This window comes from Siphateles boraxobius, unplaced genomic scaffold, assembly GCF_051911475.1.
Source record: "Siphateles boraxobius isolate OS27281-9 unplaced genomic scaffold, OSU_SipBor_1 8, whole genome shotgun sequence".
NCBI classification, from domain to species: Eukaryota; Metazoa; Chordata; class Actinopteri; order Cypriniformes; family Leuciscidae; genus Siphateles; species Siphateles boraxobius.
Window position 1 is genome coordinate 39,547,533 of NW_027509208.1, and position 24,715 is coordinate 39,572,247.

The window sequence follows — 24,715 nt, forward strand, 5'->3', positions numbered from 1 at the left end:
AATACATCTAATAGCCAATTAGCTTTGGCTTCGATTGAATAAGAACACACTGAATTATAGTTCATATGGATGGTTTGATGTGGAATGAATAGGCCTATCACATCCTGCTGATTTTTTAGCATAAACTGTGAAAATGAAATTGTAGACTAACCGGACGCATATTACATGTTAAACTGAGCTCTCAAGTTTGTCTAAAGAGAAATCTCAAACGTTTAGAGGAGAATTCAGGTTGTGAGCGCCACTTATCATAATGCGAAAGCTTGGATAGATTTATGTAAAAAAAAAAAAAAAAAAAAAAGCTGACGCCACGCACTTGGAAGCTCAAAATGATACACATTTGCGAGCGGAGCCGTTCTGATGGCATTCTTTGTGTATCTTTTGCACCGTGAGTATTTTCTTCAATTACTAGGATGTCAATGGCTCGTTTGGCTCGTTGCTCCGCCCCTCGTGTTTGTCGTACAGCAGCAGTCTGACGGGAATAAGGCAGAAATAAGAGCGTCCAGGACTCTCCTCTTTCTCCAGCGCGCACAGTCGGAGCTCAGAGAGCGCGGTTACGCACGGAGGACACTTGGCGTCTGGCGGTCGCACATCATCCACGGGCCTGTGGCAGCTTCAGCAAACTCGCTCGCGGGCTGAACCATGTCCTTGAGCCCCAAACATTCAACGCCTTTCTCAGTGAGCGATATTTTGAGCCCGATCGAGGAGACCTTCAGGAAGTTTGCAGCCATGGAGAGCAGCGTGAGCCTGGCGTCTCCTCTGTACAGACAGACTCAGGTGTCTCAGGCGAATCTTCAGCAGCACAGTATGGGCCACAACACCTACCACATGCCGCACTCGCAGTTCTCGCACAGCGCCATGGGAGGATACTGCAACGGGACTATCGGGGCCATGGGGGACCTGCCGTCCTACCAGGAGAGCATGAGGACCGGCGCGACCGCCACGACCTGGTACGGCTCGAACCCGGAGCCCAGATACCCGACAAGTGAGTCAGATGAAAAGAATCATTCGTTCTGTATACCGTATACAGATAAATATATTAAAAAAAAAAGCTGTCATGTTTTTTAGTAAGTTTTTGCCGTTTAGCACATAGAGAAAAAAAATCCACTGCAAAATAATAATAATTAAAAAAAAATTGTTGGATGAACTAAAAAAAGTAACCTTGGTGCCTTTGAGGTCATTGAAATGAATACAATGAAGGATATTGGTTTAATCAATAGAAACTCGAAATATCGGAACCACATAAATTAAGTTGATTTAACAAAAAAAAGTGATAAACCAGGAAAATATTTGTTTACAGTGTTGTTTACGTACTGTCAAGATGTCATACTAATGAGGGTTATGAAATTTGCCTTGCATCATGCAATTCATTCTTTAGATTATTTAACATAAATAATGCATTGATTGCTCACACATCAGAAACCTAAATAAATGGGCCTATAGATAGGTAGATAGACTGTAAATATTATTTTTCGAAGTTAAAAATATTACGTTTTAATGTACGTTTTACAAGAAAATATTATTTCTGTCTTTCTACTTCAAAATTTCACCCTTAATTCTAGCCGTTTCCTTTTTATTTCAATTTTTGCATTTTATGAGTGAAAATAAGCAAACCGTACTTTTTTTCTCCAGAATTTCCTTTAATTCTTTTCTCTTTTCGGTTTGCACTTTTAAATCTCTTTATTTGCTTAATTCATATTTGTATTTGATTTCATTTATAATAGGCCTAAATAAGTGGGTGTTTTGTTTAGTGTTTTGGGATCTTCCGTAAAACAGCAAATTATTTTAAAAATGCTATAGGCCTATATATGCTATAGAATTTAATTATATATTTCTACCAAAAAATTAAAATCATTTTTGTTTCATAAATAGGCTTTTATGAGTTGAACTGTATTATGCGTCAAAAACTTCAGATATTAGGGAAGCTAGAAGCCTACACTTAGTATTTTTTTAAAGAAACTTAACTGGCATTTAATTTGTTACTCTGAACTGTGTTTATAATAAATTGTCTCCTATATGTTTTGGCATTTCCTAGATGTGTGATAGCAGATTATTTTTACTTATATGTTTGTCCTTCATATGCTGTAATATTTTATCCTGCATGCGTTGCATTTAATTTATTTAATCTCTTATGTTTGATGCACGTTTTTTGTCGAATGTGATGTTGCTGTTGATATTTGACTAGGGTATATAATTTTTATGTAAAGCACTTTGAACTGCATTTATGCCCGAACAGTTCTATATAAATAACGTTTATTATTATCATTAATACTAATATTAATTTGCTTGTTCTCTCAAGTCTCCAGGTTTATGGGTCCATCAGCGGGCATGAACATGGGCACATTGCCGGGCATGGACGCAAGTAAATCTATGGTGACTTTACACGCGGCGCCGCGCAGGAAACGGCGCGTGCTATTCTCTCAAGCGCAGGTGTACGAGCTCGAGCGGCGCTTTAAGCAGCAGAAGTATCTGTCGGCACCGGAGAGGGAACATTTGGCCAGCATGATTCACCTGACCCCGACCCAGGTCAAGATCTGGTTCCAGAATCACAGATATAAAATGAAGCGCCAGGCGAAGGATAAAGCGACTCAGCAGCCGGACACCGCAAACCTGTGCGCGCAACAGTCCCCGAGGCGCGTGGCCGTGCCAGTGCTCGTTAAGGACGGTAAACCGTGTCAGAACGGCTCCAGCACACCGACACCGGGTCAGAACGTGATGGGCAGCGAGACTTTAGCTTTAGGATCAGCGGAGGATCTAGAGATGTCTCCCAGTCCTCCTCTCATGACTGACGCGGCGCTGATCGAGTACACGAACAGCATGGTGAGCTCCAACCTGCTGTACGGCCGAACATGGTGACACTTCACCCGGGAAACGGATCAGTATGTGCATTTCCATAAAGACCTTTTTTAAAACTCATTTTTTAAACTGATGCAGGACCCTCATGTGAATTGTATGGATTGTAACTTTAAATCATTATTGAATGAAAAGCTTCACGCGGATGAGTGTGTGTGTGATGAAGACTAGTTTACTCCGACATCATTTTTGTTGCTTTGTAAAATACAAGCTGTAGATGAAGAGATGTTTTGTGTAAATATCTAACACTGGACAAAGAATGCTTTCTTGAAGTCTTTTGTAAGTTTAAAAAGGAAAACAATAAATATGAGTGCTGCAAATATGAAAGAAACCTTTTTTGTTCCTCAAATAGCCTAGTTGAGAAAACCAAGCTACAATTATTCGATCAGACTAAATATAATTGCGGAAATACATTTGTGAAAGATCTTAACTGATGCAATTTAGATTTCGAATACATTTTTTTTAGTAGCCTACATCAGCCCGAATTCGTGTTATTGTTTGCCATCAATCTTGCGGCGTCAAAATAATTTGTCTCCATATACAGCAGAATTTTTCCTTCACCGTTCATATGCATGTTTTTGTTGTTGTTAAACATTTAAGAGACCATTATTACCCAAATTAATATTAAAAGCGTTTTTATTTAAACGTATATATTGATCTTTGGGTTTTGCGTTGCTCAATCAAATCTTATTTTTCTTGATTCAAAAGAAATAATGTAAATTAATTTTGCAAACATCTATTAAAATAGTAGCAGATATACTCATTGTCATATATTCCATTCCACTCTGTTTTATTAAGGTTTAATCTTTTAATTAAATAAATTTAAACTCAAAATGTCCATCTGCATCTATAATTGCCAAGAGATAAGCTATGAATATTAATTTAAAGATTAAAATACACTAAAAACATTGGTCTCACCACAGCTATGAATTAGTTTATGAATAGAGCAACATTAAAATTGAGAATCTAATGAATGTCTAATGCACAGAAAACAAATCAAACTCAGATGTCTTGTCTCTTACGTGTATTTCATAAGTTTTACAGGCATATTCTTAAAAATCAGTACATAAGAACATTTTTTGTCTAGTAAAACAAAATCAGTACATAAGAACATTTTGTCAGTAAAAGAAAAAAACAAGAAAGACTTTACAAATCAACAGCCCAAAAAAGACAATGTTATCTTGGAATAGAAAAGCAGCAGCGTTCAGCTCCAGTTGTAGCGTTGTCCTCCTCCTCCGCGGTGGTCCTGCTGGCCGTGCGCGGGTCTCCAGCCTCCTCGTCCTCTCTGCTGGTTCTGCTGGTACGACTGATCCCAGCCCTGAGCTCCTTGCTGGAACCTGGGGAGAGCAAACATGGCCCGCTTTAAACAAACAAAACTAACTCAAGTAAAGAGTCTTTGGGAAGCTTAAAAAAAAAAAAAACCTGATAGAGCAGTAAAAAAAATAATAATACAGGTATTAAGCTAGTAATAAAGGTAAAGTAGCTTATAAATAAAGGTACACTACTGTTCAAAAGTTTGGGTTCAATAAGATTGTGTGTGAAGGAAATTAATACTTTTATTCAGCAAGAATGCATGAAATTGATTAAAACTGACAAAGACATTATGTAACAAAAAAAATTCAAATAAACGCTGTTCTTTTGAACTTTCCATTCATCAAAGAATCCTGAAAAATAAAATGCAATCATCGTTTCCACAAAAATATGTAGCAGCAGAACTGTTATTAATCAGAAATGTTTCAAATCAACATATTAGTGATTTCTGAAGGATCACGTGACACTGAAGACTGGAGTAATGATGCTGAAAATTCAGCTTTGATCACAAATATATATATATAAAAATATAATTATATATCATTTTAAATTTTATTTTCACAAAATTAGTTTTTATAGTATTTTTGATCCATTTAATGCAGCTTCCCACAATTATCTTAAGATTTGGATAATCACATTTTTGACATATCTTGGACATCAGAAAAACCCAATCTTTCATTAGACCATTTGAAACTGCAAAAAGCTCAAACCCAAGGCAGTACAAACAGGCGTTCAAGCAGCATTTTAAAATGCAAAGTTCAGTTCATTCTTTGATTTCCACTTCGCTCATCCGCATCGAAACTAAAGTCTCCCGAGCGCTACGAATAACACGTCCGTAACCAGTGCTCGACCCCAAAACCAGCTCACCTACCCACGTCTCTCAAACATCTATCGCTCTCTAAAGAAACGATCTGGACAGACAGGCATCCCTCATTACTGACGCAGGTCACAATCTTCCTGAGGAATCCATAATCCCTCCTCCAGGTTCCTTGAGCGTTTCATGCGGCTCCGTCCTGAACGGTTAAAGAAACTCTGCTCTAATAACTACTGACCTAAGGTGACACAGGGCCACAATGGGCTGCCGAGCCGAAAAAGTTGAACCAAAAGAAGCTGATTAGTCCTTGAAGTGGTCTGGAGCCAGAATCAATGGCGGCTCTGTGCGGCCCCTGCGCACAAGAGACAGTGAACTGCACCCGCATTAGTGCTGCCTCATTAAGCCCTGCAAACCTCTTTACCAGGACATTTGTTTAGGGTGCAGAGAAACTAATTCCAGGCCGGCCCCCCCAGGAAGAACATCAATAACTCGTATCCAACACAGGAAGACGACTAACAGCGGGAGGGAAAAGGTAACTCGAGTCTATTTGGTTCCTTCGGATTCTTGAATGCACGAAGAGACGTATAATACAGACTGTCACAGCTGCATTGTGGGAGCACCTTGCAATGACCTTCGGGACTGAATATATGTGGCCGTGAGTATATAGAAAACATCTTACCTGGTATACGGTGCGGAGCTGGCCGGAGTTTGCCAGGCATCTGTGAAGATGAAAACAGGTGATTAGAGTTTTATTAGTGGCGTTTACTGAAGCAGAACAGTTCATGGCCATCTGCGATCCAGACATGAAGCAACCCTCAAATCATGCGTCAAATCATCCCAGATATATGGGACACAGCCTATAGAACACCACAGCAATTAATAGACTACCTTAGCAACTGCATAGCATCTTAGAAACACCCTGGCAACCACAAGAACACCCTTACAACCAATAGAATACCTTAGCAGATGCATTGCAATGCTAAAAAACAACAACAAAAAAACAAATAAAACCAGTGATACTTAAGAATAAGGTCTGTTAACGTTAATGCTTTAACTGACAACAAGCAATGCATGTTACAGTATTTATTAATCTTAGTTAACATAACATTAACAATACAACTGTTCATTCTAACTTCATGTTTGTGTGGATCCATTAAATATACATTTACAATTAACCATATAAAATATATAATTAACAAATGTAACCTTATTGTAAAGTTTTAGAAACAGCCTGGCAACCACCTGGAATGCATACCAAGCAAACTAGAATAAATTAGCATATGCATAACAAAAACACCTTAGCAACACCCTAGCAACCACTATAAAACTGTGCTAAATTAAACAAGCATTCACCAACAACCACTGAAACACCTTAGTAATGCCCTAGCAACCACTAAAATACCATAGCTATCACATACCAGCAATAACAACCACTGACACACCTTGATTACACCCTAGCAACCACTAAAATACCATAGCTACCACATAGCGGCACTAACAACCACTGAAACACCTTAACAGCGCCCTAGCAACCACCAAAATACCGTAGCTACCAAATAGCAGTACTAACAACCACTGACACACCTTGATAACACCCTAGCAACCACATGGCAATGTTAAAAAAACACTAAAAACCCAGTAATACTTTACAATAAAGTTCCCACTAGTTTAATGCATTCACTAACAATCTCGTTAACATAACGTGAACACAACTGTTCATAGTTCATGTTTGCGTGGAGTCCGTGGACCCGTTAAATATTAACAAATGGAACCAACTAGAACACCACAGCAAGAAATCAATAGAATTCCTCAGCAAATGCATAACTAAAACACCTTAGCAACCACTATAAAACTTTACTAAATGAAATGAGCATTCACCAACAACCACTGAAACACCTTAGTAACACCCTAGCAACCACTGATTTACCACAGTCAACACATAGCAACACTAACAACCACTGAAAAACCTTAGTAACGCTCTAGCCACCACTTAGCATCACTCAAAACACCTTAGGAACAACCAAATATTCAATTGATCACAGAAGCAGAAACAGATTTTTTTTCTCATTCAGATTCATTAAACATTTTTAATGGACTACAGAAATTAACATTTTGTAAGAAACTCTAGTAAATTATGTGATTTTGTTAAGTTGTCGGTTCAGAATCGTGATTCTCAATTAATCCAGAATCGGGCAGCTCCAGTTTCAAATACAACTAATTTATTTGCTTTAATGTGGAACCTTGAATTTAAAACTACAATGATTTTCTGAAGTGCCACAACTGTGTAAACAAGATAATATCTCAAATGCTATATAAAGCACTTTTGAGAGGGATATTTTTATTAAAATCAAATTGATCAATTCCACTGACATCAAGCAGCATTTTCAGGAAAGAAAAAACAACCAAAAACCAAGCTACAGTGAACAAATAAATTAATCAAATAGAATTCATTAACCTAATTTGTATCAGCTTCTAACTTCAAGGAAAATGGTTTCAGAGATGAAGTGAATTGTGTTGTTCAGTAATATGAACAAGATTTAGTGTTGGGGGGGTGGGGGACGTCAAAAGTGGCACATTTGCATTTCTTCCCGTGCTAAATGAAATAAGCATTCATCAGCCGGCGCTGCGGCGAGCTCAAGTGCTCTAGTTCCAGCGCTGCAGGTCCTTCACAAAGACAGACTTTAAAAAAAGTAGCAAGCAGCTTCTTTCCTGATCCACCGTTGCCAAGGCGATCACCAGCTGCGGGGCTCCGAGCTGTTTGTTTTATAGGGGCAGGAGCAGAGATGTGTGTGTGTGTGTGTGTGTGAGTGTGAGTGAGTGAGTGTGAGAGAGAGAGAGAGGGGGGGACAAAGACAAGAACTTCAGGCGAAAAGAAAAAGCTGCCATTTACAAACATAGGCTTGAAGGTGGAGTAAAGATGGGAAGGAAAAAATAATTCCCTCTTAGTAAGCCAACAGGATTTTACGGCTTTAAAAAGAAGGACCTAAGAGTTGATGCAAAAACATTTGCCATAGAAAATAATAATAATTGCATTTATAGTAATGCACTTGCCCCAGTACTTCTTTGCAAGTGCACAGATGGCTTTAAAGGGAAACCTAAAGCAAATTTTTTTTATCTTATCATATGCACAGGTTGAGCATCAATTAAAAACAACAGCAGCATTAATTAATTATAGGGCATTTCACCGATGAAATGGTCAACCGTGGGTCATCTAAACTCCAGGTAAATGGATTCCTGGGTTCTTGTTTCACACGGCTCATAATCTACTATAAAACTGGGTATTCATAGTTTCACAGTTTCTGGAGTTTCACATCGTATATTCCTAAACGTTCTTATTTGCATATTTGCTGTGTCATTGATTGGATGAACGCAGCACGCGACCAGTTTACATAAAAATTAGTAGTCGGATGCGCAATGTTTTTAAGTTTACAACTACTTTATAAAAGGCAAGAATAAAAGTTCTGTCAGCATTTGACATTTTTCTTCTGTCATTGCAGCTTGTGCGGCTTATAGCTTTATGGGATTTCACTGACACAAGCTGCATTGAATGCAATGGAAGTCGCTTTAGAAAAAAAGCATTGGTCAAAGTATACAAAGCATCAAGCTCGTAACTATTTTAATCACTTTAATTCTCGATTTGATTATGTAATTGTGTACGCCACTGTCAAAGATTGTTATGGGTTTCCCATATAACTAATGGGATTTCACTGACAAGCTGAAGAACACTGTACAAGTGCTTAAATTGGTCGTAATGGAGATGTAAAGTTGAATATACAGAGCATTTTTTATTACATTAGTCTTATATTACCATAATGTTTTGTCCTGTGGCTATACTTTTGCATATTTCAGCTGCAGTGTCTTGCCTCATTGACGTCTATTGTACATGCAGTACTATTAAAAAGCAGGACGAGACAATTTACTGTGGTGATTAACAGCATGCAACAGATGCTGTCAGATGTCCTAGACATTTAATTTGGCAGCCAATAAACACCTCCAAAAATGCAGTGAGAGATCTAATGACCAGAGAGAGAGAAAGAGGCTGGACCACCCACTTACACCTCCATTATCAAGCGCTAATTCATCCCAGCTCATCTCACAACCAGTCAAACGAAAGACAAAATTACAGCCAATTCATCCTGCTCTCAATAAACACCAACTGCAGTCCACACACTGAATGTTGGGAAGTTAAAGCCAGTTGACACAAAGCCCAAATAGGATTACGCATTAAAAACACAACAGTAAACGGTGTTCTCATTAACTTAACACGGGGATTACATCGTCCCAGAGCGAAGACGTACACACACAGATGGACCCTGATCTCTGTAATGAGCCCATAATGAACCTCTACAATACAGCTTATCAATATCCATAGAATGAAGACCGCAGGACTGTAATACACTAGTTGGTCCTTTAGCACCAGCTGTTTTGATTAGGGTTAACAAAAGCTTCAGCGTGTCTCGGGAACTTCGCATTGAGCCGACACCGCAGGAGGGAGAGGGAGAAGGACAGCGAGATGGGAAAACTTAACTCTCTGCTTCTCGAGTGGAGTGTGCCTGAGTGCCAAAGCTACAGTATAGCAGGATATGGGAAAATGTCACAAGGTTATCAATGCAACTACCTAACTGAAAACATAAATTGCAGAAAAGTCTCATTTTTAGATGTAAAACAAAAGGACTATTCAATGAAAGTGAAAAGAGACTGTTTTAGCTCCAAGGACAAAAAGCAGCGCCATAAAAACTGTAACCATGACTCATGGATTACATATTGAAGTTTTATAATATTTTAGTGAGCAACAATTCAAGTAATTAATCTCAGAAAAACCTGAAAAAAGAAAACCGCATCAGTCAAATATATAGGCATATCTATGTGCGACTGCAATAGAGATCTGCGGATAAACGGATATTAGAGCTTAAATATCAGACAAAGCTATACTTTATGGTGATTTGTTTGGGTCCATTTTGGAGGCAAGACTTATCGGGAGTTTTACATCAATCCGTGACACACTCAGTGACTGAGCTGCATTACATGAGCGAACGAAACGGTGGCTAGTAAACAAAAACAATCTGTAGCGTTAATTTTGATCATGCTTGTCTTGAAAAGAAAAGATGCATGGGGAGCAAGTGGTGGTTTGTTGTTGTTACTAATTGCGTCAGGTTCCTATTGGTTTTTGATTTGACTGTTTAAAGCCTGACAACAGGACTGTGCGTCAAATCTTCTGACACACAATCAAATTTGATCTCCGTTGAAATTCTGTCCAACTCAAATCGGCTGTCATTGAACATATCAATCTAGTGATCAAAGACTTTAATGAATTAGCTGTTTGATTGAATGATTCAATGAAGAATGAGGCAGTTGTTTATGAATGGGTCATTGAATCTTTGACTCAACCGATTAGTTCAAAACGCTGAATCATTCAGGAATGAAACCTGGCCGAGGGTTGCTGTGAGATGCATTATGGTTCTGCTGTGATCTATTTCAGCAGTGAAAATATTTCCAAACAAAGAACCAAAATTCAATATTGCGTCTAAAATGCAAGTGATTTCATACATCAGTTCAATAAACTAGTTAATATGTCTGTCATTTTCAATCATTATGGTATTTAGGAAGACAGCACTCTTGGTCATGTGATGTTACCTACTGTATCATTTGTTATAAATGAAAAAAAAAAAATCAATAAAAAAAATCCACATTTTGATTTTTTACCGCAGTATGTTAAACCAAGTTTCTTCGTTACGTTAATTAGTTTGGATTTCTTCTCGAGAGGCTGCGCGAGCCACAAATGCACAACCTTTTTATACCGTCAGTACATTATACGCTATCGATCCCCACTTACACTAAATGTAACAAAATCAGATTAATTTGTGCTTTTTGGTGATTTTTTTGTTATTGATGTTTTAATCAGGCTACTTGTCCGGTCTTGCAAGTAAAATTCTTTCACTTGCCCCTTCAAAAAATAAAGCATTAATGTCTAGCCCTGAAATCAATCTTAAGATTCTCAACATTTGTCTCAAACGGTCAAATCGTGGCCAAAAATCGCAGTGTGAACCCGGCTTTATTCATAGAAACACGAATGGCATTAAGGACGGTTACTCTGTTGCATGTTTAACTGGAGGGTTTTGCATCAAGGCCGGAGTGCACAGGCCACTGAAGAGCAGCAGTGATCAGCAAAACCCCCCAAACCTCCATTTGCATCAAGTGGCGGCAGGGCAGCTTCCATTCGCCCACAGATGCGATTATTCATCAGCTTGCAAATTGGCACATCAAAGTGACGGCGGAGGAGAGCAGCGCAGGAGCTGCTCACGAACACAGATCACTGTACACATCAAGAGCGACTCCTGTCCCTTGGTGTCACCAAACTACTGTATTATACACTGCTCAGACACAAAGGCCTGTCTCTGGACCACAGGAATAAAAGTGGACTGTATGAAAAAGCCTTATAGAATGAGCAAGGCTCAACATTAAGCCTTGTCATGTGCTTGTCCTTCAAACAAGTTTATCAATCATTCACTTGTCCAAGAAAAAATATTGCTTGTCCAGAAAAAAAAAATATTATTTGTGGTGTAGATATAATTTATTCTGAAGAAATGTTCTCATCGGTGTTCTATTAGCATATTTTTGATATTTACCCTGGGGGCATTTTTTTTTAAACCTAAAATATGCCCTTTTTTTAGTTTTAATCAGGCTACTATTCCGGTCAGGCAAATACAATTCTTTCACTTGCCCCTTCAGGAAATCCAATTGTCCCAGACAAGCGTTAATGTAGAGCCCTGATAAGGAATTGCGTTTCATATCAAGTTAAACTAATAAATTATCTTGAATGTGTGGAAAACAAAAACGTGTGCAAAAAGAGGGAACTGTAGGCTCATGCTGCCATAATGATCCAAAACATGAACAAGATCAGCGAACAATCAGCAAATATTTGGTAAACAAATATTTTATAATTACAGACATCAGTTTTTGGAAATTAATGTTCTCATTTGTGATAAATTTACAATTATCTTAAGTTGATTTTACTCTAGGAAAGTTTAAACTCACACTGGTTTTGAGGGTAATTGCCTCGGGGTGGACGGTAGTTTCCTTGGTTATAGCTTCTGGGAGGCGGGGCATTGCTGTACTGACCGCCACTATGCTGACCCTCGAAAGACTGGCCACGGCCAAACTGACCCGCCCCTTGATTCATGCCCACATGGTGACTGAAAGAGAGAGAAAGAGAGATGAGAAAAATTGACAAGTTTGAAGTTTTTATATGTTGATGATCAGAGTTTTTAGCCCCTGGAGGTTATACTGCAAGGATTTCAAAATGGAATATAATTTAATAAATAAAAATAAAATTCTACATTTATTTGAATGCATTTATTAATGCATTTCTTTTTATATCTCTGGTCCATGGTTGGTGGTCCCCAAGTTGGCAGAGGGGGTCTTTGGGTTATTATCGTTTAGTAAAACAAAGAATCATTGAAAGGTATAGTTCACACAAAAATGAAAATTATCCCATAATTTACTCACCCTCAAGCCTTCCTAGGTGTGTATAACTTTTTTCCAGCCGAACACAGTCAGAGCATATCCTGGCTCTTCCCAACTTTGTAATGGCATACATTAGAGACTGGGTTTTTAAAAAAAATTCTTAAAAGTAATGCTGGGTTCAGACAACATGACATTTTTGTCTGTTTCGATAGACACTGTGTCAGACTATGCAATTTTGACTCCTAAATTCCTCCTAAAATTGTCAACAAAACACATCAGACAACACGTTGCTTCCTGACAAATGATCAGTTACCATCTTTAACAACGTGTGCGATCTCATCGAGAAGGTGAAACTATTGACCAGCAAACGAACAATGGCTACCGTGATTTGCACTGGATGCCTTGTCATCAGAAAGGCCCCCAGAAAGAAAGAAAACCTGACAGTGGACACGTTCCTAGATTGCACTAAGAGGACAATGCAATAATAATATAATAATAATAATAATAATAAATGCCTTCTGAAGCGAAGTGATGAGTTTTTGTAAGAAAAATATCGGTACTTAAAACTTTATAGCTTTCAGCCGAAACTCGACTCTCGTGAAGACGTGACGGCCGCTGCCGGAAACCAGTGATCATGGTACATAAAACTTTAAATATTAATATTTTTCTCACAAAAACACATCACTTTGCTTCAGAAGGGCTTTATTTACCCACTGGAGCCAAAAGGATTATTTTTATGATGGATGTGCTTTCTGGAGCTTCAAAAACTTGGGCACTATTCAATGCCATTATAAAGCTTGGAAGAGCAAGGGTATAATTGAATATAACTCTGATAGTGTTCGGCTGAAAGACAGTCATACACCTAGGATGGTTTGAGGATGAGTAAATTATGGGATAACTTTCATTTTTGGGTGAACTATTCCTTTAAGTGAAATGAAAAAATGTAATTATTTTCTTTATACAATTTTATTTATATGTTTATATATATTTTATATAAAGATGAAAAACTAAAATTAGAAATGTTACCTTGGCTAATGAGTACTAAAACTGAAATATAAATATTAATACTGCTTTGGTGGGAAAAGATTGATAACTTCTGATCTAAAATATTTAAGTATCCCATTCTGACAAAGAAACATTAAAAATTAGAGGGTTTAAAGTGTAAAAAAAACAAACAAAAAAAACCTTCACAGAACTATTTGAAGTCCAAGAACACCTGTCTGCGCCATCCAATCAAACTGCTTTCATTAAGAAATTAAGTCTTTGGTGGGCTTTCATCTGCATACATATCCCCTAAACACCATGCATAATTCATCTCTCCTCATTGAAGCCTGAATTCACCAGATGTTTAATTAGCCTGTTTTATACAAACTATTGCACTAATTTGGTTTCTTTTTACACAATACCGATTTAAAAACATTAAATGCAAGAATTCAACCAAATAAACTGATGGATTCTATGGGATTTTCTTTACTTGAGCTTTCTGAAACCGGATTGGTCCAGATGGGCTTGTTGTCGGTTTGGGTTGAATCCCAGTTGAGGTCTCCATCGTCCACGGTTACTCTGTTCAAAGTCACCTGGTTTCAAAACCTTGCTAGGGATCCTTGAGATAGAAATTGTAATACATAAATATAAAATATTCAAACATCATTGCATCATTGAAAAGCCCATTTGATATATTCAAACTCGCTTTTATGCAAATATTCAATAGGTCTTGATATTTATGCATTTTCACTGAATAGTGCAGCACTTACTTTGCCCCTGGCAGGATAACAGCCTTGAACACAAAGCCATCATCATACTGCGGATCCTTGAATTTGATTCTGCCAACCAGAAACAATCACTATTAAAGTACAAACATCTCATTGCAGAGCCATTCAGATAAACTGCATCAGTCTAGTCTAAAGTTTGTGTTGAACGTCTCTGGGTTTCATGCAGCGTCTGACCTCTAGAGGAACCAGAAAATATCAGCAGGACAAAGTTTCAATGCCTTACACTACAAATGTACAACCATGCTTCTTTCAGATGGTCATGTGTGTCTCTGAATGGGCACAAATACGAGTCCTTGAGTAGCTGATAGGGCTTAAAAGAACCAGAAAATACACAAACTGATAAACCAAATGAAAATAGCAACTGAAAGGGAATGGTTGAAAGATGCAAACAACTAGCACTAAATCAATATTGATCAGATCTATGAATAAGATGTTATTTGATGCGCATTGGGGGATAATTGGTTGATGCATAAAACAAACTCTTACCCAATAGCACAGCTGCTGCGGATGTCTCTCAGTGTTGGGATGGGTGACTCCACTGGTCTGAGGAGAACAAAAAGAATGTTGTTTCACAGGATTTGTAAAGCTTTAGTCTCAAGTGGCTCAACAGACATTGTCCAGTTAATGACAAAACTAGGAGTGGAAATCTTTGGGTTCCTCACGATTCAATTCAATTTGATTCTTGAGGTCATGATTCAGTAATAAAAACAAAACAAGCATGGATTTGATTGTAGTTTACAGTTTTGTGTTACTTTTCTTATTTGACTGCGGTAGACAGTTTAATAGGTCTAAAAGATAAAAAAAAAATATTAAATGTAAACCTTTAAATTTATTTAGTTTAAGCTGACTGCAATTATTACACACATGACTGCAGTCTTCTGTAATAAAGCAAGGCAGCCCTGAGACAGACAGAATATCTACTTCATACATAAATAAAATTCCTTGATAGAAATAATAAAAACTTTTGCAAATATAAAACTGGTTAATAAAATGAAAATAAACAAATAGGACAAATACTATAGAAAAAGAACCCAAATTAAATCAACTAAGTTTTTTAGGTAGAGCAGCCTAGTTTTATTTAAAATGTCTTAAGAAATACTACAGAAATCAAATGTAAAAATTAAAAAACAAAAGACAGTATAGTCTTCACTGTAATTTTTTTTTTTTTTAATTAACATTAATGAAACAGATGGCAAAAGGATCTGCACGGATCTAATATACTGTTACACATCTGATTTGCTCCCAAATGTTTATATCCCACCCCTAGGCAAAACAAAATCATCAAGAAACAAAAGGTAAATGTGTTGTCTCCTTACTTATCTGGTAGAATAGGGTCTTCATCTAGATTTAATATACCTTGGATTCCATGGCAAAATTCTGCAGGGATCTCAGTGGGCTTGAAGAGAGAGGATTAGAAATTTACAGACTGAGAGAATTTAAAAGGAGAACATCGCAGAAACAGAGTATTTAGTTTTATCTCAATCTTGTTTTTATAATTATTGGCAGCCAAAATCATGATTAATTGATCAAAAACTTTCACTTTTCAGCTGGACGATGAGTTTGGGTTAACGTGAGGTGGGTGGGGTGGATAGAGGGATCAAAACATACAGGAAGACCAGTACCTCATGAGATTCTGCACGGTAGAGTTCCTGGATGAAATCACACAGGGGGTGGGACTTCCCAACAAATATGACATCACTTCCCAGACTGTTCCTTCTCACTGAAAACAACCATCAGATGGTACAGTAAGACTACAACAAATTATTTTCTGCTTTAAAGTGGTTTATCTTTAGCTCTTTCTCCGCTAGCCACCGCCAGCATTTTCTCACACACACAAAAATTTCAGACCCCCAGAAAATTGTTGTATGAATATCTGAACAAACAAAATATCACAAGAAAGAACAGACATTCTGCTTTTAAACAAAAACCATTTTACTCTAGGTTCATGCATTCTTTTTTTAATCAACATTTGAAGGTGGCTAAGTTTTATAAACAAAAAGCAACATTTTAAACAAATCAAAGACTACATCTGGATGGGATTAATACCAATGATGATCAAAACATAGATGGAGTAGATCGAGTTCACAATCTCAAAGCTTCACAGTCCTACACCTCGTCCTGTGTCGACATTTCATTCAGTAACATTAGGCAGTTTTGATTTACATGTTGTTTAATGTAGATCAGGGGTGTCCAAACTCGGTCCTGGAGGGCCACTGTCCTGCAGAGTTTAGCTCCAACCCCAATTAAACACACCTGAAACAGCTAATCAAGGTCTTGATTAGCTGTTGAAGGTCATTAGGCATGCTAAAAACTTACAAGCAGGTGTGTTGAGGCAAGTTGGAATTAAACTCTGCAGGACCGAGTTTGGACACCCCTGATGTAGATCGCTTTTTTTATCTGTTTGTTTCTGATTCTTCTTCGGCTGTTTTGATCAGGAGATTCAGTACTCTTCAGAAGATGCATAATAGCACCCTCTACCATATTACAGTGAACACACAGAAAGCCGTAAATTTCGGTCAATGGCAGAGTAATAGACGGTTCATTGGCTATGAAGGAATATGCCTCACCCTCCTCTGGGGTCAATTCTGGGTAGACCACTGCTAGCGCTGCGCGTAACCTCCGCTCGTCCACAAACGGTAACAAAGCAACACCTGTCAAGAAGAGAAGACCAAAATCACAATGACTGAAAACAACACAGCACTCATGGTTTCGGTTCAGATTGAAGCTCAAGGCTAAGCACTGACCCTGCCAGGCATATTTCTTCCCATTCAAATCAATGGCAAAGTCATCAGGGTAGAAATCAATGATTGAGGATTCCTGTTAAAGAAAGATAAAGACAGTTACAAAGAGAAAGAACATTTAGAAATTATTGGTTTTTACGCTCTCAAATGTTTCTGGTGTTACTGTGCACGACTATGGAGGGCTAGGAATTAATTTTTTTTTTAAAGTGTGCATGTTTATTTAGTCATTTTTAAAAGAAACTTAAATCATGTAAAATTATTGAATGAAAAAAAATTAAGGCAACTTTTAAATCGTATTTTAAGTAGAATTTCCTATTGCTTTTCTCATACATATAAGGATAGATATAACTGAATTTAAATAAATAAATGTATGAATATGTTGAAAAAAAATCTGCTGATCCACACCTATTTCAAATCAAATTCCCAACAATCAAAAAGTTTCACTTGAAAGTCCAGTTACTTGCCATTTCTTTGTAATTATTTGTGAAATTTAATAGCAATATAAGTGAAATGTTTTACTAAGTAAATCCTACACCAAATTTATTCAGTGTACATTATGGACGTTTAATGCACTGTGAATGCAGTTGCATGTAAAAGTCAGAGGTAAATCTGCCACTCACTGGGTCAGACATCAGAGCTCTCCATGTCGTCGGCAGAAAGTTTCCACTAGCAGCAGGAAATACACTCATGAGCTGCTCCAAAGGTTTGAACTGCAGATGAAGAATGATGATGACATTGTGTAAATCAAGAGTCATCACATCAGGAGCACAAGGACAAAATCAAATCACCCATAACAGAGTTTGTGTGACCATGCAATGCATTTCAAATTACCGGTTTGGTCCCTTTCTCGAAATCGCTGAACATGCCCTTGATGTCTTTGAAGTCAGAGGCAAACGGAGCATAATGAAAGGGAAAATACCACTTCCAGGATGCGCAACCCTGTGACAAATAAAAAAAAAAACAGACACTCAGAGACAGTCCGTCGTACCACACAAAGACAAGTTAAATACATCTTCAGTTACTTCAATCAGAAATGCTCGATTTTGAAAGACCTTCAACCAAGTCATTTTTAAGACCTCTTCCATTACCCCTTTCAATGGGAGACCTTGATACACCATCAAATTTACAGCTCAATTAACACTCCAAAGGGCATTTAGACCAGACAGTTTAAGAGAGAACCAAAAGGGCTCCAACAAAAGACACACACTCACGAAACACCAAAATTTGCGGATTTAGTCCATGTCTATTACATCAACATGCTGGCGCACTCAAACATTGACAATTGTTATTTTTTTAAGTAGATACGCTTTTAGAAATGTACAACCCCCCCATAAACCGATCCAAAACCAACCAGAAAAATGCATTAAAGAATAGAGGGGCATTTCTTTCTTTTACTGAGGTTTCCAATCAATTAATTTCTGAAAACCTACTACTACTAAGTAGTTTGAAATACTATTTTTCTAAAGATTCAATGATTCGTCGAGTCATAACTCAAAGCTGTAAGTCATTGTGTGGCATTGTTAAATCCTGTAAACAACAAATGTAGGTAAATATTGTTTATTTATTTTATTTGTAAAGCAGCTTTATAGAAAATTATGTTAATGTTCATAGCTTAACATCTTCGTGCCTTTGTCGCAAGACCCAAACGTAACATCCATATTTTTAATAAATTGGATTTATGAAAGAGAGAGACACACATTTGGAAATCTCTTTTGCGCTCTGATGAAGTCAGTGGCAGCTTTCTGCTTTATAGAGTCAACCTCTCGATTAATTTCCTGCATTAGAATTGACATTGTCAAGTGGCAAAAAAGGTGCAAGAAATCCATGCAATAGAAATTATATTTGTGACACCTCAAATGAAAAAATAGACACCCTAATATGGGTAAATAGAAGCCATGTGGAGATCTGCCCCTGAACATCTACCATTTGGCAGCATCTGTGTGTGTGTGTGTGTGTGTGTGTGTGTGTGTGTGTGTGTGTGTCAGAAAGGAGCAAACATCTCACAGCGACGAGACTCCATAACGAATCTGTTCAGCGGTTCCCGTGGGACGGCTCTCATCCGCAAGCACATGGAGCGAGTGCAGGCCACGCATATATATAGAGCTCCAATTACTGCGGACAAATCCCTGCACACGGAACTGTAATCAACCAGAGATCTACTGAAGAGAACGGAGCTCTAATGACTGAATTTAAAGCTAAAGATCAAGACCCTGCATTAAAACTCAACTAGATAACACTAACTGGCTCAAAGAGCAGCACAAACAGCTCAAAGCTGTTTGATCCTAGATCTGATGAACAAACAGATAAAGCGGAGGATATTCTGTAATATTTCATGGATCTATTTTAAAGCAGAAGTGGAAACTCATAAGTGAAAAGGAGAAAAGAATAAAAGGTAGGAAATAAGTGTGTAATTAGTGATGCACCGATCATGATTGTTCATTCGCGATTCAGATTTTTTACAAGTAAATTGTCCAATTCCGATTGCCTATTTTTTTTTCTTTAAACAAAAGTATTTGTTGTTTATTTGCTCAAGAACATGCCAAACTGACTTTAAACAAAAAAATATATGTGGCCATTTGAAATGAGGCAATCACTGAATGTAATCATGATCCAAACAAAGATGCTACACACATGTAGAATGAGCAGTTGTTTTTGATTTAAATTAGATTGTGTTTTTGCTTTAATTTTGAAATTACACAATGGCCTGACTTTAGAGTTGTTAAATTATGCTACATAAAACACCTGCACAAAACAAAAACAGCAGATGGACTGAATGAAAACGTAAATTCACTCTGACAGTAGGTGGCGCTTACGAACCCCAAGAGTTTCTTTTAGGTACTGCTGTAAAAGCAGCTGTGCTTTTAATTTATACGGATGTAAGAGGAAAAGAAAATACCATCGAAGGTTTTCTGAAGACACTCAGTTTCCTTCAGAGATACATTCATATAAACCCCCTTCAATATTTATATTTTTCTTTTCATATTTCAGGCATTGTGAACAGTGAGCTTGATGCCTGGTCTCTCTTCTTTGCATCGGTCTTCAGCGTGTGTCATTTCTGGCCTGTGTTAACGTCTAGGTGACAGACTTCGTAATATTTTCACACAAATTACATTTTGAAAATGATAGCAATGCAGTTTGGCACAAATCCAGAATAGAGATTGGCCCCAAAAAAAAAAACGAGGGGAAAAAGTGTATTTTGGGCAGAACCCGGCCAGTTCCTATTTATTGCCGGTGCATCTCCATGTGTTATTCTTCATGATGCTTTTTAGTTCACCCAAAAATGAAAATTCTGTCATTACTTACTCTCCCTCATGTCATTACAAACCCATAAGACTTTTGTTCATCTTCAGGAACACAAATGAAGATCTTTTTGATGAAATCTGAGAGAGTTTTGTGTTCCTCCATTGACAGCTACGCAACTACCACTTTGACGCTTCATAAAGAGATCGTAAAACTAATCCATATGAATTGTGTAGTTTAGTCCAAATTTTCTGAAGAAACTCAATTTGCTTTATATAATTGAATTTCGGGTGAGTAATTGACAATTTTATTTTTTGGTTAACCTTTAGGGCTCACAATTGCTTGAACATTGTGCTTCTTACCTGCTCTAGGAACTATTTTAATCACACAAACGTATGCAAACATTATATAGGCATCAATATTCATATTGTTTGAAGGAGAGCATGAAGCGGAATATCCAACTAATAGAAGAAAATGAACACACTAATAACTGGGGCCTGTTTCAATAAGGAGGTTCAACCAACTCTGAATTAAAACTTGAACTCTGAGTTGACTTACCCTGAGATGGGAAACTCTGAACTAGCTCAATTTAGCTGTTCTGAAACCGAAAACTCAATCAAATCCGAGTAGGTTGACTGAGTGTGCACCACGACTATAACAAGCCATGATCAATGGAGCTCCGAAATTCCAATTCACCATGGCAACAGCACCCGACAAAAAGAGGTCCACATACTTCCGGGTGAATACACAGATATAATTCTTATTCACTGTTATATTACCAGGTGAAAACTGACAAAAGGCAAGTTATTGAACTAATACTCATTTTCATGGTATCCCACAGGCAAAAAAAACTCAAAAAAAAGAAAAAAAACCCGTGGCAGCAACTAAAAATGAACAATAAATTCATTATTCAATCAGTTAAATCTTTAAGCATAAAAGGTTCATGGCTGTAGGCTACATGACTTTACAAACATTTGACATATTAAATAAACATAATTCAGTGTCTATTTCAATGTGCAGCAGGTCTTTCCACATAGTAACTCTTCACAAATTACATTTTTGTAATTAGGCTAATGAAATTAACATTTGTCTTCTACTGGGCCAACAGCAAGATCTATCACTGATAGATGAAGAGGAGACGCTGAATATTGGAAGAATATTAAAATTCAACAGGAAAAAGAATAACTGTTGCTTTGTATTTGTAGGAAATAAAGATGACCAAATAAATTGTGAATAATTTGTGTGTATTTAACAGCTGTGGTGGTTACGGCATATATCTCAGACTATACTTCTATTCCATACAGTAATCCGTTTCATTTTCGGAAGGTGCGATGATGGGAATATGCATGTCAATGCATCCAACCACATTGAAAATCTTAAAGGAAAATCTAATTATTAGGTTACTTTCAGAGGTCACAGCAAGATTTTATCATTTATCAGATTAGCCTCATTTAAACCGATTTCTCCACCACTGTCCTGCAATCCTGTGAAACTTCTCTTTGATGGATCTCATGAGTTTTTTTGTCCAGGAAACACAAAAACTCTCAGAAAGAGCGTGAGAGCGAGGCAAATTTTCCTTCCCGCTCTGATACAGAAGCTTTACTTAATGTGCTCTCTCGGATGTTACATAGAAAAATATGCAATTAATGAATGTACTGCACTGCAAAAAATGCTTTTCTTACTTAGCATTTTTGTCTTGTTGTTTCCAGTCAAAATATCTAAAGATTATTAAATCAAAATGCATTTACTAAAAGAAAAACTCTGGGTTTACATAAGAAAACCTGTTCCAGACCAGGTTAGGTTCACAAAGTTACCATGGTAACTAACTCTGAGTATAATTTACTTCTCTTTCTGAAACGGGCTTGACTAACTCCGCTTTCTCGGGTTTGACATGCCTCCCATTCTGAAACGGAAAACCCAGAGTTTGCCTCATTTCTGGGTTAACACTCAGTTTTCACTTAACCTCCTTTCTGAAACAGGCCTCTGGTCAACTTTAAAATAGTATAAACCTTCAGGTTCAGGTGTGTGTACCGGTGATTTACCTGATAGTAGTACCTGAGCACCCAGCACAGGCCCTCCACGTACGACTTCACCACTTTCTTACGAAACTCATCGTCCGTCGCATCCACGTCAAATTTGGTTTTGTAGTAACGCTGTTTCCAGCCGTCCTCCCATAACCTGTGAAACATTTATAACAGTCACAGATACACACGCCTCTCACAGTTTGTTGTCTTCTCCAAAGAAAGGCCTGAATTCATTAAACCCAAACCAGCCTCTCCTGTGCCAAATTGAGCAGGTTCACTTTTATGCATATGCACGCCTATGAGAATTTCCCACTTTGACGGGCTCCATTAAGGGGCGATGGGAAACTTGTTTTCCACCTTAGCGCTGGTCAGGATTATTTTGACATGCTCTGGAAATGCAGCTCACATAATCAAGGATGAGCTGCATCTGTCTAGTGTAACCTCTACAGCGTCCCACCGGGGACATGGAATACCTCCATGAATACCAATTGAACCCAATCGATTTAGACCGCGTTGGAAAGCTTATCACTGAAACATTTGCTGTATTAATGACTGGCTGTACAGACACGCATCATCGAGACTTCTGCAAGACTCGCACTGAGATTTGTGTGAAGTTTGTGGAAGTCAAGTCACCTTTATTCCTATAGAACATTATAAAAAAGATCATTTCAAAGCAGCTTCACAATAATAAACAGGAAGGTAACATTTATTGAAGTTAGCATCATAAAGCTGCAAGAATTTGAATTGTCTCAGAATCAAAGACAATAATGTCATTAACGACTAGTCAAAACAGCAGTCTTAAGGAAGGCTGGTATAATTAAGCTTGTTTTAGACTCACCAGACCAGAACTGGAAGAGTTTAGTAGGACTTTACATATGATACACACTTGTATTCAGAAACAGAAAAACAAAGAGCAACAAAACAGTACAACTTTTTTAGCATGCATCTCGAGACTATTTCCCTAATGAATAAACTAGTTAATACTGCTGCACGACATCTTTCTTCTGACCACTGTAATAAGTCTCCCAATATTTTATCCCCTTTTTTGAAAAGTCATAGAAACGCTATTGTTATTTTCCTATTGGAGCAAATGGGAATGCAAATATACCAAAATAAACATTATTAGACAGCTACTTAACATGTGGACGATCCCTAAATCCAACTTGTAATAACTGACTGCCTAAATAAGTACATGTTAGCAAACTACATGATCTGTATCATCTTCGAACTGTACATTTCTGGAGATATATGGACATTACAATTTAGAGTAATTTGCTATCAGAGGTGACTGTAGAAACACATTTTCCGTAAGGCTTCTTTGAAACGGTATGCATTGTGAAAAGTGCTACACAAATAAATGTGAATTGAATTCCTAGAGTTGTGTTGTTACCTGACGACATCTTCTGGTTCTGGTTCGCTGTCACTGTCCTCGGCTTTACGTTTCACACCACGAGTCTCCACGCCGTCACTGGTTTCAGCAGCACTCTGAGAGGAAGGACAGTGATGCTGTTTATACACTAAATCAATGACAGTCATGTTCTGAGGTGGTTTGTCAAAAGCTAAGGGTTTCTGCAGGTATCTTCAAATTAAAATTTAATGCGGTTTAATTCCTTTTTTAAATTTTTAATGCCATACATGACCCATGACTAACCACGGAGATATATATATATATATATTTTTTAAGTACACAGACAGTAAATCAACAATTATACCATTCAAGTCAGTCAGAAGAGACACAGTGTCGTGTCAAAACATTGCATGTCAACAAATCATCTGCACAAAAACAAAGTGAGCTTTAACAGCGGATATCAAGCGGATGAGGGAAAGTAACTACACATGCCTTTTACTGATGATTTTCGGCTGTTTATATTATTAATATTGTAGCAACCCAACTTAAATACCTTTTTACAAACGCAGCTAAATCCTTCATTTTGACAACCAACTGGCTGCAACCTTGTCCTAAATTGTTTGTCTTCCCAGCACTTCTGCTGGAATTTGCACTTTCCCATTTTCCTGGTCTAGTTTTATTCCCGTTGTTCCTGCGGTACAAAAATGACCCGCGTCATCTCCGCATAAAGGCAATTTTGCTCCGGCCGGAAGCAATTACCAAACTGGTTTCTCGTGTTTATCACACTAACGTACATATTTTGCGACAGCAAATAAAAATGAATAATTATGGAGGCTATTCAAATAAATTGATATAAAATTTTCTAAATTTTGAATGCCTGTAGGATTAAAATGTAATGCTTTTTAATGCCATTTAAGGCCTTAATTTTCACAAAACCCATTTAATGAGTTTTAATGCTTTTTAATGCCCCGCGGAAACCCTAAGCCCTTTCAAAAATGTTGTACAAAGAGCAAGAGTGAGAAAAAAAAACATGCCTTCCCATTTTTGATCATGGCTCTCAAGGACTGAGCTGCTTCCTGAAAAATACAGAAACAGCTCATTCAACCAAGGTGACAAAATAAGCATTAAAGATATGCAAAAGCAGCAATAGA

The 24,715-nt window shown here is 37.5% G+C and overlaps 2 protein-coding genes across 3 annotated transcripts in view; one reads left to right on the plus strand and one right to left on the minus strand.

Moving 5' to 3' along the window:
• Positions 1–639: 639 nt before the first annotated feature.
• Positions 640–2,954, plus strand: nkx2.4b (NK2 homeobox 4b). The gene is made up of 2 exons (XM_077219795.1): positions 640–982; positions 2,297–2,954. The coding sequence occupies exons 1-2, from the start codon at positions 640–642 to the stop codon at positions 2,851–2,853; spliced, it is 900 nt and encodes a 299-aa protein (XP_077075910.1). The 3' UTR covers positions 2,854–2,954.
• Positions 2,955–3,859: 905 nt separating this feature from the next.
• Positions 3,860–24,715, minus strand: part of xrn2 (5'-3' exoribonuclease 2) — a 32,725-nt gene continuing 11,869 nt past the window's right edge. Inside the window, exons 16-30 of one of the 2 annotated variants that reach the window (XM_077219791.1) lie at positions 24,599–24,640; positions 23,607–23,701; positions 22,235–22,370; positions 17,784–17,891; positions 17,573–17,662; positions 16,956–17,028; positions 16,779–16,862; positions 15,834–15,931; positions 15,528–15,607; positions 14,698–14,754; positions 14,194–14,262; positions 13,914–14,042; positions 12,011–12,168; positions 5,655–5,694; positions 3,860–4,187 (exon numbers count right to left, since the gene is read on the minus strand). In XM_077219791.1, coding sequence (XP_077075906.1) covers positions 4,055–4,187; positions 5,655–5,694; positions 12,011–12,168; positions 13,914–14,042; positions 14,194–14,262; positions 14,698–14,754; positions 15,528–15,607; positions 15,834–15,931; positions 16,779–16,862; positions 16,956–17,028; positions 17,573–17,662; positions 17,784–17,891; positions 22,235–22,370; positions 23,607–23,701; positions 24,599–24,640 — 1,392 coding nt within the window. In that variant the 3' untranslated portion in view covers positions 3,860–4,054. The remainder of the gene's footprint in view (positions 4,188–5,654; positions 5,695–12,010; positions 12,169–13,913; positions 14,043–14,193; positions 14,263–14,697; positions 14,755–15,527; positions 15,608–15,833; positions 15,932–16,778; positions 16,863–16,955; positions 17,029–17,572; positions 17,663–17,783; positions 17,892–22,234; positions 22,371–23,606; positions 23,702–24,598; positions 24,641–24,715) is intronic. The other variant, XM_077219792.1, reaches the window with a different exon arrangement.

Coding starts and splice junctions, on each gene's coding strand:
- nkx2.4b (XM_077219795.1), top strand. CDS start 640: ATGTCCTTGAGCCCCAAACATTCAACGCCTTTCTCAGTGAGCGATATT. Junction 983..2,296: donor GGAGCCCAGATACCCGACAA/GTGAGTCAGATG, acceptor TGTTCTCTCAAG/TCTCCAGGTTTATGGGTCCA.